The 14782-nt window shown below is 43.6% G+C and overlaps 1 protein-coding gene across 19 annotated transcripts in view; it reads left to right on the top strand.

The window, feature by feature from the left end:
• LOC108925612 (ERC protein 2) overlaps positions 1-14782 on the top strand; it is a 238838-nt gene that overhangs the window by 27909 nt on the left and 196147 nt on the right. For 13 of the 19 annotated variants that reach the window (XM_029249231.1, XM_018737688.2, XM_018737680.2 and 10 more), the window contains 2 exons: positions 427-453; positions 1725-2144. In XM_029249231.1, coding sequence (XP_029105064.1) covers positions 427-453; positions 1725-2144 — 447 coding nt within the window. The remainder of the gene's footprint in view (positions 1-426; positions 454-1724; positions 2145-14782) is intronic. The other 6 variants (XM_018737690.2, XM_018737689.2, XM_018737684.2 and 3 more) reach the window with 2 other exon arrangements.

Genomic DNA, 14782 nt, shown 5'->3' with positions numbered 1-14782 from the left:
ATCCTGCCACATTTGTTATTCTTTTCTCTGCGAACGCCGCTATTGCGCGACTAAACGTGGCTCAGCTCCGCCGTTTTGTTTGTCAAGGGGTTTTCCTTCCAGAATTTAAACGGCTTAAAAAGTCAACACAGTTATTTCGATGGCTAATGTTACAATGAAACACTCGAAACAATTTTTTTTTTCCCCGAACGGTTTGGTGTTTTGGAGTGAAATGGAATTAACGTCTGACCACTTCGGTTTGGCCCGTTGATTATCATGCGGCCTCGGCCCGTTTGAGGCCAACGCGACGTAAGCAGCGTGCGTGGATAGTATGTTCTGCTGTCTTTCTATGCCCGTTTATTATTCTTTGTTATGTTTTGCTTGCTTGTTTGTTTCTTGTGATTTTGGTGCATTTATTTGTTTGTGTTTTTTGCTCACCACGCATAGCAGCAATTGGATGCCAGAAGGACTAAGGTTTGTTCTGTGTGTGTAACCCCTCCGTGTGTGTCGCGCATAACCCTGTAGTGTGTGCAGTCCTTAGATTTGACAGGTTGAAGTATTCTTTACCCCACATTCGCGGCATGCCCGTTCGAAATAACGGACTCGGCCGTGAGACGTCTGAGAGGTTTCTTTGCAGTAGTGTTCTCTGACACTTATTGTGCACACTTTCAATTGCAGTCTAGGGGGAAAAAAGTGAATCTGGAATAATTCAACTGTTTTTTTCTTATTACGCTCACTTTTGCTTAGCTTACAGCAAGGATAGCGTGTTGCTAGGCTTCTTCCGTACGCTGGCTCCTTGCATTAGGGGTGGTGGTGTTAGGAATTTTTGCTGATAAAATTTCCCTCTGTAGAAGAGTGAACACGATCTGTGTTTAACGGCTAAACCTACAGATGACAGTCGAACGTTTCCCAGTGGAATGAAAGTGTGGAACTGCCTTAATTGACCGTGCACATCCAGGGGTTAGTAACAATTCAACGAACATTTACGGGATAAATTGGTTAACGGATGGGACGGAGTAGAAGTTGTAGTTTTAACGCAGCTTGAAATTACTAAAAATGTTAAAGTAAAAGGTCTCGCAACATATTTTCAAGTTATTATCGCTACATCCAAGACTTTAATGGCGCAATTCCTACATAAGTTGAGGATTGTGACTTCTGTGCTACGAATGAATTGCGAACACTGCTGCTGCGATGTGGGCAGCTAAGGAGCCAGTGTATTTATCTTTTTTGTTTCGATAGCTTTTATGTGTGTTTGTGCAAGGGGAGCATAGCTTTGAGAAAGAAAAGGAAAAGAATACTTTCTCACTATTGTGTGCATTTAATGTTTCAGCATGTTTCTTTTGTTGTTGTCAATGTGTTGAATGTTCTTGACCGTATCGTCATTTCCACAGAGGTCAGCAAGTCCGTGTGAACAGTCGCTTGGTTTTTATTTTAATGTCTCAAAATACAAAAGCAGAATTAGATTAGTTCTGCACGGAATATCAGTGCAGAATGTTCAACGCTGACATGTCTTTGCTAGGTTTACTTTTAAAGAATAGCGAAGCCCATGTTTCATCATTAACTAACTCAAAAATGAGTTTTTCATTATCAGATAGGTTATCGAGAATGGTCGCCAACATCACAAACATTTATTAATATAATTTTTCATCTGTATCGAAGCACGTGAGAGTTCGTTTTCAGCTTCCCAGAGGCGGTTCTTCCAGCTCGCCTTTGCTCTTCCTCACTGATGCTTTCTGTCCTCATAGCACCTGCAGATGACCATCCAGGCCCTGCAAGATGAGCTGCGCACCCAGCGGGACCTCAACCATCTCCTCCAACAGGAGAGCGGCAGCCGCGGTGCTGAGCACCTCACCATTGAGCTGACGGAGGAGAACTTCCGGCGCCTGCAGGCCGAGCATGACCGGCAAGCCAAGGAGCTCTTCCTCCTCAGGAAGACCCTGGAGGAGATGGAGCTGCGCATCGAGACGCAGAAGCAGACCCTCAGCGCCCGTGATGAGTCCATCAAGAAACTTCTGGAGATGCTGCAGAGCAAAGGCCTGCCATCGGAACGCTCGGCCGAGGGCGACCAAGAGCGGGCGCGCCGCGTGGCCGAGGCCGAGTCACAGGTCAGCCACCTGGAGGTCATCCTGGACCAGAAGGAGAAGGAGAACCTGCATCTGCGCGAGGTACATGCTGCTGTCATGATGAACTCATTCTTCTTCTGCCTGTGTGAGAGCTACCCATGTACAGCCAGGAGGAACCCCAGCCAAGTGGTCATCAGGTGACCGTTGCTTCAGATCAGTAATGTTATTAATCTCAAACAGGCACCTGTGACTAATAACTAATTTGTTAGGTGACCATACACTTGAATATATGGGTCATACACGCTAAAGTATAAAGGATCTTGGATTGGTGCTCTCCACGCTTGAGTTTGTGCATCCTCTGTTTTACAGTCTGCTTTCTTAACCCTTTTTCCCATCATTTTTCATTTTCTTTTCATGCTCATTGTTCTATTAATACAAAGTCATTGTTTTTAGCCCTTTTTAAGCCAGCAAAATGTGGCCCCCAAAAGCTGCCCATTACTCCACTGAGTACTACTGCTAATGTAGTGTTTAAGCCCCAGTATTTGACAAGTTCTTAGTTACTGGGACTGTTGATATCTGAGCCGATGTCAAAGTTTACAAAGTGACGGGTTCTGTGACTGTGAGATTGAGTGCAGTTTTCGCACCCGCTGAACGTGAGCGTGTCGGATGCTGCCGGATTGAGCTTATTTTAAGAGCAAAGTGAGACTTTTTCTGCACCCTTTATGGTTTTAGTACGTTTTTAGTGAGAAAAATGGCCTGGTTCTGATGAGACTGAAATACACATTTTACTCTGAATTAAGGTCCAAGCTCATTAGTACCTCCGATATGACCAATGAGATTAGAACGCACAGTGGAGAATTCGAGGAAGGTACCCTTAGTGTGACTGCGCTAAGAACCACACTTTTAAAGAAAAAATACAGCACTCGTTTATCTTTGCGCTAATAATTGTCATCATTAAACTTGGCCCGGACGAGGAGACAGGCCATTTTCCATTAGGAGGTGCTGTTCTCCATTAGTTTAATTAGCTCTGAAGGAAATGAACTGCTCTGTTTTCCATTACTGTTGCCATTTCTTTTCACCTAATTGCTGCTCACTTTATTGTTTTTTATAATGGTATCAAGTAGTGTATTAGCCCTAGTGGGCTTTTAATGATGGATGACACATTTTTAATGATTTGAATTAAGAATATTTTATCTTTACTTTATCAATTCAGAATTTTCATATTAGATAACATTTGCTGTGGGAAGAATGTGTAAGATAGAGAATTCTAGTTTTTTTTAACGGCATTAAATATTTTGAAAAGCAAACGGACTTTTTTGAGATTATGACTACGATTGTATGCTGTGTGGAAGATTCCTCAGTTGTCAGTTTGTAAATACAAAATTGATTATACAGATATGGATGTATGTTAGGGAATGTTTTGGAACCCAGTACCTTTTGGATTTTTTTAAAAAAAAAAATTACACTTAACAGTAGCGGAGCGCGGTGGCGCAGTGGGTTGGACCAGGTCCTGCTCTCCGGTAGGTCGGGGGTTCGAGCCCCGCTTGGGGTGCCTTGCGACAGGCTGGCGTCCTGTCCTGGGTGTGTCTCCTCTCTCTCTGGCCTTACTCCCTGTGTTGCCGGGTAGGCTCCAGTTCTCCACGACCCCGTATGGGACAAGCTGTTCTGAAAGTGTGTGCGTGTGTGCTTAACAGTCCAATTCTATGGCCAAACCACTAGATGGTGCCACAGTACAGTAGAAATTTGTCTTCTTTCTTACCGCTGTCCAGAAAAGCCGAATGGGCATATTGTGGTTCAGGGTCAGAGAAGGTTCATTTGATAGTTCTGTTCCGGACATCCAGTAATGCGTGCGTGCAATTGTAGCTCGAACGTATAACAGCATACAGCATTACCCAAACGCAACAGCCGCAGCAACAGCACTCTTCATTTCAAGTGTTTGTCGTTCGTACGCTACAGCATCGAAAACGATGGCCCTAAAGAAACATAGTGGCCCTTGCTGTTATTCAAGAAAAGAATCATTTGTGGGCCACTTATTGTCCTGGTGACCGTGCAGGATTAGGTGATGTTTGCGCATTTGAGAAATAGGTAGTGTAATGGTTTAAAATGCTATACTGTCTATGCGTGGGAAACATTTTACGCTTAAGCCAGTAATACAGATGGATATTTACTTAAGGAAATCACGCTCTGGGTTGGAACACCGCATTCCAGTTCAATAACCAACACTCCACAATGTAGTTCGATATGTTTATTGTCAGGGCAGTCACATTTTCAACTTAATGATATGTTTACACTCACAAATATGAATGAAAATTATACCGTATTCAGTTACTTTGGGCTTACTTTCTTTGCCGTGAGCGTGTTCAAATTTCCACTATTGGATTTTTGTCCTGGGGCGAACTGTCCTGCATTAACTGTCCATGTGTGGTTTCCTTCATGGTTTCGCCTATGACGTCGTGATGTGTGTGATTTGAACATAGTGCAGAAGGTGTGCAGCTGGTGCCAAGGTCATCAGTACGGGGGCCTGGGGAAGTGGGGGACGATTCACGGCATTAATGACTAATGGGGCTCCCTGCTAGGTGATTGGAATAAACACAAATCAATAGCAACGCGAAGGCCGGGCAAGGCCCGGGGCCCCTCTGGATGTAACGCCGGTGGAGGTTCCTGCGGGCCTGGAGACGTGTTCGGCGATCGGCAAGAGCCAGCAGGACCCGCCGTCGAACCGAGTCGGCTGCTGAGGAAGAAACTCAAAAAGGCACTCAGGCTGAACAAATTGGTTCTGCGCTCCTGTCCCTCCTCTACCCGCCTTTCACCTCAGGGGGGGTCGGCTGGACCAGCATCCCACAGGAAAAGTTAAAAACCAGGCCCGCTCTCTGCTTCTTGTTCTGAGGCAGTCGCTTTGGCTCGGAACGACAGCCCTAATCCGCATGTTAAGCTCAGGCCTTCCAGGCTACACGACGACGTGGCGCGCGCCATCAACACTTCTCCCCCTTTTGCCGGCAGGAACACCGCGCTTATTTCATTTGCAGTTCATCGTCACACAGAACTTAGAGTCCTCTGCAGAAGGTCGCCGGACCTGTCGGTAGAGAAACTTATGGTAAGCAAAATACTGTAAAGAAATGTAAACGGGCCTGCAAGATACAGTTTGCCGTATGGAAATAATTTATTTCCATTAATTTTCACGTGTTTCCATTTTTGTCAGTCAGAAGTACTTAAAGGTTATAGCTAAATATCACACTTAAAAAAAAAATCTGCCAGTGATTTGAATGCATTTATGTGTTTCATAAATGGTGCAAAAAAGGTGAGCATAACAAGTGCAAATGTGATTTTGGATTTGAATATGTAATATTGGTGAGCTACGATTTTCTGTAAAATGAATTTTTCTACATTTTAAAAGAATTAATAGCCTGCTAACTGAGTTATGTTGTCAGCTAAGTGTATGTACAGCTGCAAAAGAACAGTAATTATTTTGGATATGGATAAGTGGGGCCTGCAGTGATTGTCTTCTTGTTGGTCTGGAATGTACAGTATTTACAATGTGTATTAGTTGTGTGTCGAGTACTGCCCTCTAGTGCCTGCCAGGAGTAGCACAGGCGTTATAATAGCATTTCTGGCATTGGTGTTCAGTCCAAAATTAATTTGTGCTGTATTCAGAAAAAGCTCTGCAAACATTATTAGTTGACTACGGCAACGAGGCGCGTGTTTGTTTTGAAAGCCGACTTGCTGTTGTTTTAGTCGAGCTGCCATGCCTATAATGTGTGTGGTTGTGGTTCCCGGGCAGTACCGTGACCTCAGATTCGTGAAAAAAGCGACGTGCAGAAGTTGCTTTTTGTCCTCACAAGTTCCATGTAAAAAAAGGAATTAAAAAAAAAAAAAAAAGTTGTCTCGCTTTGCGACGTTGACAGAGGGAGGAAAAAGGCTGCGTCGCAGGGCCCAGCTTTTATGTCCGTGGAGGATAAAGAGACCGCAGGATGTGGAGAGCAGGCCTGCCTCCCTCGATAAGCCATCGCGCGTCAGATCGATTCCGAAGCCCTCCTCCTCGTACGCGTGACCTCCGCTCCACAGATAGCGGGGGCAGAGCGAAGGGAGAGAGCCGAGAGCGCCGCGATTGAACCGTTTGCTTTGCGCCGGCGGCCGCCTTTCTCGGGGAAATGCCTCATTAAACACTTCTCAGCGAAAGCGCTCCTAATTGACCATCTGTTTCGGGCCCTAATGGGAAGATTTCGGCCTCTCCTATCCTTTATCTACCCCGAATGACAAATGTGGTCTAATGCACGTCCGAAAGGGCCCTCCGCTATCTGCCTTTGGCCAGCCCACCTCCTCCGTCACTCCTTTTCATCCTGCTTATTTATTTAGCTTGGAGTTCTGCCCGACACAGAAGATGCCCTTCGCCGCTGCGATTCGTGAGCTCAGAGCGCAAACAGCGACGTGTTGCTTTCCAGCGCGAAGGCCTTTTCGCGGCGAGCACCGCGCTTTCTTGGCACTCGCTTCAGACATGAAAAGCAGTCATTAATGATTTAGCCCTAGAGAAGAATAATTATTTTTAATGGGCGGGTAGTTAAGACACACGCTGGTGCTACGCCATTTTTTTTTTTTGCCAAGGTGCTAAGCTTTTACAGTGTGGTCTTTGTTCTGTATCAAGTGTCCCAAAAGTTAAAATGGCACAATCGCATATATTTATGTTACTATGCTAATGGTACAGGGCAGCGCTTAGTTTATAGACCAAAAAACCTAAATGCCGCTTAGATTTTATTTTGCTTGACTGGTTTATTTGTGCGGGTCAGCGCTTTATCCCTAATCCCATTTGGTAAGAAGGGAATAAGACGAGTCCCACAGTGAGTAAAATTGCTGCGAAAAGTTGCCGTCTTAAACGTTGACTCCGCGTCGGCACGGCGATGCTCACGCGCCTCTCGGACGTGAGATCACGGTCTACGGAGGTGGTCTGTGTGTGTGTGTGTGTGTGTGTGTGAGAGAGGGACCAGTCATGTTAGTAATGTACGCAGCCAGCGGCCCAGTTTGTAGGGGAGTCATTACGCACAGCCCCTTCTCAGCCTAAGGCCACTGAGCCGCACTTGGGTTTTTTGTGGGTGTCAAAAAAGGTGGTTTAGCACCTGCTTTTCTCAGTGTGACTAACTGATCCATGACCGTTGTTAGAAAAGTTTACCGGTACATGTAGTATTTGGTATTTATACTTCTATTCTGGACTGCAGGTGACATAATGGTTATAGATGTTGTCCGGCGGTCCGAAAGGTTCCTCGCTTGAACCTCCTTCCTGCTTCCGCCCTTCGTCAGTGTACTCACCTTGAGTTGGTACAGTCAGAATACCTTGCTCTTTAAATGGGTAAATCACTGTAAAGCTCATTATCAAACATTCTAACTCATCTCGAACTGAAAGTTAATAATTGTTACTCTGAATCATTTACACAGATTTTTTTTTTTTTTTTAAATTGTACAATTTTTGGTGTCTTACTAGTTTCTGGCACAGGATGGCAGCGTTTGTCTTTCCTGTGTATTTTGCCTTTGGCTGTTCGCTGTCTTGTCTCCATCTAGCCATCATCTTTTTTTTTTTCTTCAAGAAAAGGCCTGAACAATGTGTTCATGTCCAAATGTGAGGAGGCACTAGTCTACATTTATTTGTTTAGCCGATGCCTTTCTCCGAAGTGACTTACAATCCTTTCCCCATTTATACAGCTGGATTATTTTTACTGGCACGTTTTAGGGTAAGTACCTTACTCAAGGTACTACATGAGGGATTCAAACCTGCAACCTTTGGAATCAAAGGCACCAGCTCTGCCCGCTATGCTTCCAGCTGCCCTCTGCATGTGGCCTGAAATGTTCTAGAAGCAAATTTCCCTCACACATCATTATCATTAAGTGTTTTGTAATTTTGTAAAACCTGCCAATATAGTAAAATCAGCAAGTTCTCTCCTCTGTCTTTCAGGGAACATAGTGTTTTGATTTAGGGTATTTAGGATATTTTTAATAAAGGTTTGTTATTTAGATCCTAGTAAAATCCTCAAACGTTCTGTGGTCACTTTAATTATCCTGTTTGATGGATCTCAGTCTTTGGTTTATTTAGTCTCTGCTTTGCATGATCTTGACATGAAAACCGCTTTCTTTGCTGGAACCTCTAATAATATCTCTTTCTAGGATTTTAGTGGATTTTCTGTTCTCTGACATTCATACTGAGAATGTTTGATGAAGTGCACATTGAGCCCCGTTTCTCGATAATTTCATTTTTTTTCCCCTTTTCCATGCATAGATAAATATGATCCTTAAGCTGTGACTTCTGCGAAGAGTCATTAAAGGTGGCCAGTGCTTCTCATTGGAAACTTTTGTGCCTGTAGGTTCGAGTCAAAGAAGCGCATGAAAGCATTCGGTTGAGTTTCTTGCTATTAATCACTTGCAGATTTCTGCCCGAGCCTTTGTTCTCCGAGACTTTCCTGGACGTGCAGATGTCCGGTCGAATTTCCACGTTCATTGGTCCACTCGTGTACGCTAAAGATGGTCTGATTCCCAGGGACCGGTTACCGTACACCGTACCTGTCTGCATACATCAAAAAGGGAGCCGTTTTTTTCCGAGGCCGCTCTGAAAGCGATCCGCGGCCTTCTGAGGAAATTTTGCTTGAGTGATCGGTTCAAAACAGCGGCGGTTATTGAATTCTACCGAACCGCAGCAGCCGTGGAAAACGCCATCCCGGCACGGCACAAGGCAACATGCGGTTATGTAACCGTATCTCCTGGGTTTCCTCTGAAGCTATATGCAGATAGGATTACTCTGCTGGGAAAGCAGGCACATGGACAAGATATCATTAACGAAAAGTAATAATACAGTAAACAGACTAGTGGGTCTTTTTAGCTGCATTAAATGCCATTATATTTTTCCTTACTGATTTCGGGCTGTTGCTATGGGGCTTTTTTCTCTCTGGCAGAAGTAAAGTAGGGAGATGTCTTTAGCTGGATGTATCTCGCATTTTTTTATCAATCCCAAAGTAGAGCTTTGTTCTTCTCATGACTCTCTGGCACGTTCACTCGAACACCCAGTGTCGTTTTCAAATACTTGTGTACTTTGAAACGTGAAAATGAATTTCACAAATGTGAGCCCATCTGTGCTCTCTGGAGCCCGGGACGTTGTTCCCCGGCGGTCCCGGAAAGTCTGCGTTATTGATTGACACGCTCCAGGTTTATCATTTCTCGGGAGCCCTCGGGCCTGCTTTGTAAAGTTATCCATACTTTATTATTTGCGTACCCTGCAGAGGTCAGGACCACGTCTGCTCCTCAAAATGTATAACTGAAGCATGATGTGGAATTGCAGCAAAAGGTTTTTACCCTTTTTACTAAAGCAAATATTCTCTGTATGCATTTTAACGTGGTTTTTTTTTTTTTTTTTTTTTTTGGTGTTGCAAACACAGGAGAGCTTCTCATCTGTGTTGTATTACATTTAGAATATCTTGATGTTACCCAGTACTGACGGAAGTCACTTTTTATATAATTTCTTATGCAGACTTTAGATGAGTGGCATGAGATAAATGGAGGATTTATGAAATTTAAAAAAAAAAAAAAAAAGAAAACCCAAAAGAAATTCCTTTACTGTTTGCCTTTCCTGAACACAAAGGCAATACATGTACGTTTTTGGGCTTTTAGGTTTGCTTGGAAAGCATGTGGTATTTTAAATCTTTTTTAAATGATCTCTTTAAAATTCCCAAAGGCCTGGCAGATCAGCTCCATTGAAAGCCTCAGTTAAGGTTGTGTCAAATAAACTTTTTCCCACATTGAGAGCATGCCTTGTGGGCACCATCTCTGTGATTTTGGCTAATTCTTGGGATTTTGGTTCATAGCGGTGCAATCCACACTGACATTTCAGAAATGTCACCAAGGTACTTTGACAGAAGGGAAGACGGAGCTTTGACTCTCCGCCAACATGGACATTAGCTGCTTGACCCTGCTCACCAGAGATGCAACCAGTGGATCCTGGTGTTGACGAGATTCGTCCACATACCTTCCTTTCCATCGTTATTGTATTTATTTGCTTATTTATTCATTTAGCGATGCTTTACTCCAAAGCGACTTACAGTGTTGAGCTACTTAGAATGAATTGCCCTTTTATACAGCAGGATAATTTTACTGGAGTAAAGCAGATCTCATACCGTGGTCAAGGGTACAACAGCAAGAGGTGGAAAATACAAGTCCTTATGAAATGTGTATTGTAACAGCTGTTTAAATAGACGGAGGAGTCTCTTATATGTGCTACTTAGAGCTTTTTTCATTGAATTACATATATTTGAACTTGCTTTCGACATCTCACATCTTTTTCACATTTCGCATCGTTTGACATCTTTTTCCTGGGATGTATCTAGTGTACGTGGCGGTGCGGCGGCACAGCAAGTGGTGTTGGTGCCTCACAGCCCAGCATCTCAGCCTGGTGAGTGTGGAGCCCGAGCGTTCTCCTCTGTTTGTGTGAGGTTCCTCCCTCAGTCCAGCGACATATGTGGCGATGTTAAGGAAGGCAATGGTAACCACTCTCCTGCCCTCCCTTTCTGCGAGAAGAGTCGCCTTCAGCGTTGCAGCACTTGCTCTACCCTACCCGGTAAATCGTTCAGACAATACCGTACCGGTGTTGGATCGCGCCTCTTCTTGCCACGATCTCATGGTGACCCTTCGACCATTGCTCTCTGGCCACCTTGCGCAGCAGAAGCTTGTAAATGGTCTGCCGAGGTTGAGGCCATGAGCGGGCCGCCCTGTGTGTGAGGCTTTGAATGTCCCGGCTTCGGTAGACCAAGTTATTACTGTCAGTCCACTAAAAATCCAGTTGTGTAAACTGGTCAGAGAGTTGTGTAAGGCACAGGCTGAGCATTGTTCCCCTTATATGGGCATCTGATAAGGAAGCCTGGGGTAATAACATGAGTTGGGGAAATGGGTCACAGGATCCGCAGAGCTGCCGTTTGCCCTGGGTAACTCTACCGACCACGGATCTCCTTTGCAAAAAAAAAAAAAAAAAAAAAAAAAAGTCCATTCGTGGAATGTGATGTCAGGCCATACTGGGTAGATCTTATGGGAATATTTTTCTGGTTTTTCGGAGTTTGTTATTAGTGCCTGTTTGTCACAAGCCTTTTTCCACAGAGAACTTTCAGAGATGATTAAAAAGGCATTTGCTTATAATTTATCTGGGCTCTGTGGTGAATGCGGACAGGGCTTGTGGACGCGCGATGTAGCTACAGGAAGGTCAGCTCCCCCCCCCCCCCCCCGTAGGTGTTCATTCCCAACGCAATATAGTATGCGGACTGAGCAGCATTGCTCCCCGTGTGGGTTTCCTTCTCGGTTTATGCAAGAAGTGACAGATAAGCACTGAGAAGGCTGGGTTGAGACACGTTCCATTGTTCCATGGTGTACCTAATGGGGTACGTTGGGGTAAAAGATTAGATTGCCTTCCTCTGGCACGTTTTTTTGTGCCCATGTGCATTGCTAATTTTTCCAAGTCACATTTTTACTGTGTGCAGTATGTAAGAAGGACACATGGCACTTGGTCTCTCTTATTAAGGCCGTAATGCAGTGACTGGGACGGCGCTCTCCAACCCCCCCCGGTGTATCTGGTGCTGCATATCCGTCATGCCTGGATGAGGCTCGAGAATGTTCAAGTGGAAAAAGATCATGGTAAAACAAATCCAGCTCTTTGATTTTTTTTTTTTTTTTCTTCCCTGTACCCTTTCAAAAGTACTTGAATTAGATATGGAAGAACAATCACATTCACACATCTTTTTCACTGAAGAGAAGGATGTTTTTGGCCAGGGTTCAGTTGCGGTATTATCTTGATAACCTGGACTAAAATCAGGGCTGCGTATCTACATAGTGGCTGTTTATGTTTTGACTCAGATGAATGCAGCACACAATGTGCATTTGAATATGAAATACATTTTTAAATGTGCTGCTGTTGTCATACAGTATTTTTATCTGCTGTTTTCATATAATTTTATCAGTATGGCAGAATTAAGAAGTATGCACACTTTAACATACACATACACTTCATTTGGATGAAGTATAGGTAGTTTGAAAGTTTTTTAGTACTTTTATTGTTAACTACAATGATTACTTTATTACTATTATTTTAATTTTGTTTAATTGTCGTGACATGACATGAGTCATATGTTCCTGTCATACTGTCAAACTTATAGAAAAACAGTTAAAATGAAGCTGATTTAAAGCTAATGGCATAACCCATGTCTGCTTATTGCTGTTATATGTATATCATTAAAATTTATTTTTGATTGACTATAAAGTGCAGCAGGGATTTAAATCATGTAGCAATGTTCGAATAAGTTAAGAATTGGTTTATGGTATGCGTCGTCATACTGCAGCACAACTATAGAGCATAGCTCAACTTGATGAGAGCTGATGCTGATTTACCCTGGAGCGCAGAGGTTTTCATGAATTAATCCAAACAGATAATAGTTGTGTAAATATATTGCAGAGCACTGAAATATAGTGAATTATAGAAATGCTTCCTAAGAGAATTGTGGTTAAAAATCTGCGTACACATTCTTTAAAAGAAGAGGCGATAGATCAGAGAAGATTAGTATTAAAAAAGCTGTGTACTAATGCTCAGCTATGGACTATGAACGAAAATATAACATTTTGATCTACTAGGAATCTTTGTAATGAACTTCTTTACCCTTTTGCCTTTAATCCGCAAGCACCCGCAAGTACTGTACGTACTGTTTCGTTTTGATATGTTGCAAATTCCGTAGAGAACAACCCCATCCTCTGTAACCAAGAAATGAAATGCATTTGTTATACTATGGTAAGAAAAGAAAGCATGAATCACGCTGCTTCCTTTTGTTCCAAGTATTTCCTAATTGATTTGTTGCATGTTGGAGGTTATTGTAAAGAAAATATGGATGGTAATAAAATCATGTCTCTAAATATTTAGACTCCTATTACAGTATTTTGCCTTTAGGCAACCCAGATGTAATTGAGATAATGAAAGCACAATATGCGTTTTTATGGGGAACAAAGGTGTTTTACATCCTTGTAATCCAGAACTTGTGGAGGTTTTCAAAGCTCCTCACCAGGCTGTGAAACACCAGGTATCCAGCAGGCCGGAGGGCCGACCTGTCAGCCCGGGAGTCAAAGGTCACGGCTTCGGGGCGGCGCCCCCACTCTCGGCCACCCCCCAAAATGGGTTTCAGCTGAGCTCTGCTCATAGCTGGAATCCTAGGGAGCATTTTTATAGATGTCAGCTTCATCACAGCACTTAACATTTCTCTGGCAGGCCATGACAGTGTAATGAAGCAAATGAGGGGACACTCTGTGATCCTATCTTGATAAGATGGTGATAAGCCGCTAATGGACAGAGGGACCTTCCAGACCAGATTGGATTTCATTGCCACAAAGGAGGCTCTTTGCTGTCCTTTTGTCTGTGTGACAAATACGGAGCTGAATCAGTAGGCAACTCAATGCCCAGGGGAATGGCCTTCCATCCCAGGTGAAAACAATAGCTGTGTGGTCACTTCCAGAAACACGATTGGTGAACAACGGCCAGAGCCAGAAAGGTGTTCTTATTAATTTAATGTTCTAATTCTTTTTAATGACGCGTTTCTGACATTCTCAGTATTTTATATGAACGGTGGCTCTCACGGATGTGTTAGAATACAGATCTAGTCACGGCTGTCGAGGCAGACTTGAAACTCGTGCTTCCTTTGCCCACTTTGATTGCTTTATATTCTAGTGCTCATGAATATGCGTAGTTGGGGGGGGGGGGTTTACAAAAATATTGCCGTTGTCATAGTTTACTTTGCGCAATTATGAAGTCAGGGAGCTGCGTCTTATAACAAGCGAATACGCGTGCGCTTCCCTGTCACGCTTCAGGGAATGCGTGTGAAGGGTTTTCTCATGTGACACACGTGATTCTCAGGTGAATGATGCTGCAGAGCTGCTGCTCCCTGCTGTTTTATCCCTGTGTTATTTTGGGTTTTTTTTTTTTTTTTTTTTTTTTTTCCCTCCTCCCCTTTTTTCCTGTACTCTAGGAACACATAATTCAAAAATGTTCAGTTTTTTTTTTGCTCCCTCTGGCAATACATTGTGTGTTCTTCTCCAGTTGTTTTACCAGAACATTCTCACCGAGCGCTGTTACAAGAAAATTAATTGGTCAATAGATATAGTGTATTGCGTGGATGCAGTCTCAGTAGCGTTGTTGTTTGTATGATTTTAACATGAATTTGCACCTTTCTGTTGCTTTATCATATTGTTAAAAGGTGCCATCACATCTGATTGTGCTTTATACTGAAGAAAAACATTTTCAGCTGTTGCAGTGGGTTGGAAAATGTGACAATCTGTAGGGTACATGTACTTTCCAATGAGGCTATAACATGGTATTGGTTGGATGGCAACTGGAAATGTTTATATTCCCTTTTAACTGCTGGTGAGCTTATGTTCTACTCACCTGTGTGAGCTCTGCGTTCTCTAGAGCTCTGGCTTTTCCCTCCAACTGCTGCAGCATTTGGAAGTCTGGTTTGAGCAGAGGTTACGCGACCGCATGCCCTTCCCGACATCAACCTTCACCATCTATTCAGTCTTGGGACCAACACTGACCTGCCAGTGGCCGGAGCTACGGGCAATTGAGCGCCACCAGTTCACCTTAACTGGATGGCTTTGCACTGTGGGAGGAAACCAGAGCAAACCCCCATGAACATGGGGAGAAGGTGTAAACTCAACATAGACTGAGCAGGGATCAAAACCCTGTTCGCAAG

The sequence above is a fragment of the Scleropages formosus genome, chromosome 2 (genome assembly GCF_900964775.1).
Source record: "Scleropages formosus chromosome 2, fSclFor1.1, whole genome shotgun sequence".
NCBI classification, from domain to species: domain Eukaryota; kingdom Metazoa; phylum Chordata; class Actinopteri; order Osteoglossiformes; family Osteoglossidae; genus Scleropages; species Scleropages formosus.
Note: the sequence above shows the minus strand (reverse complement) of the source record. Positions and strands in the feature narration are given on the sequence as shown.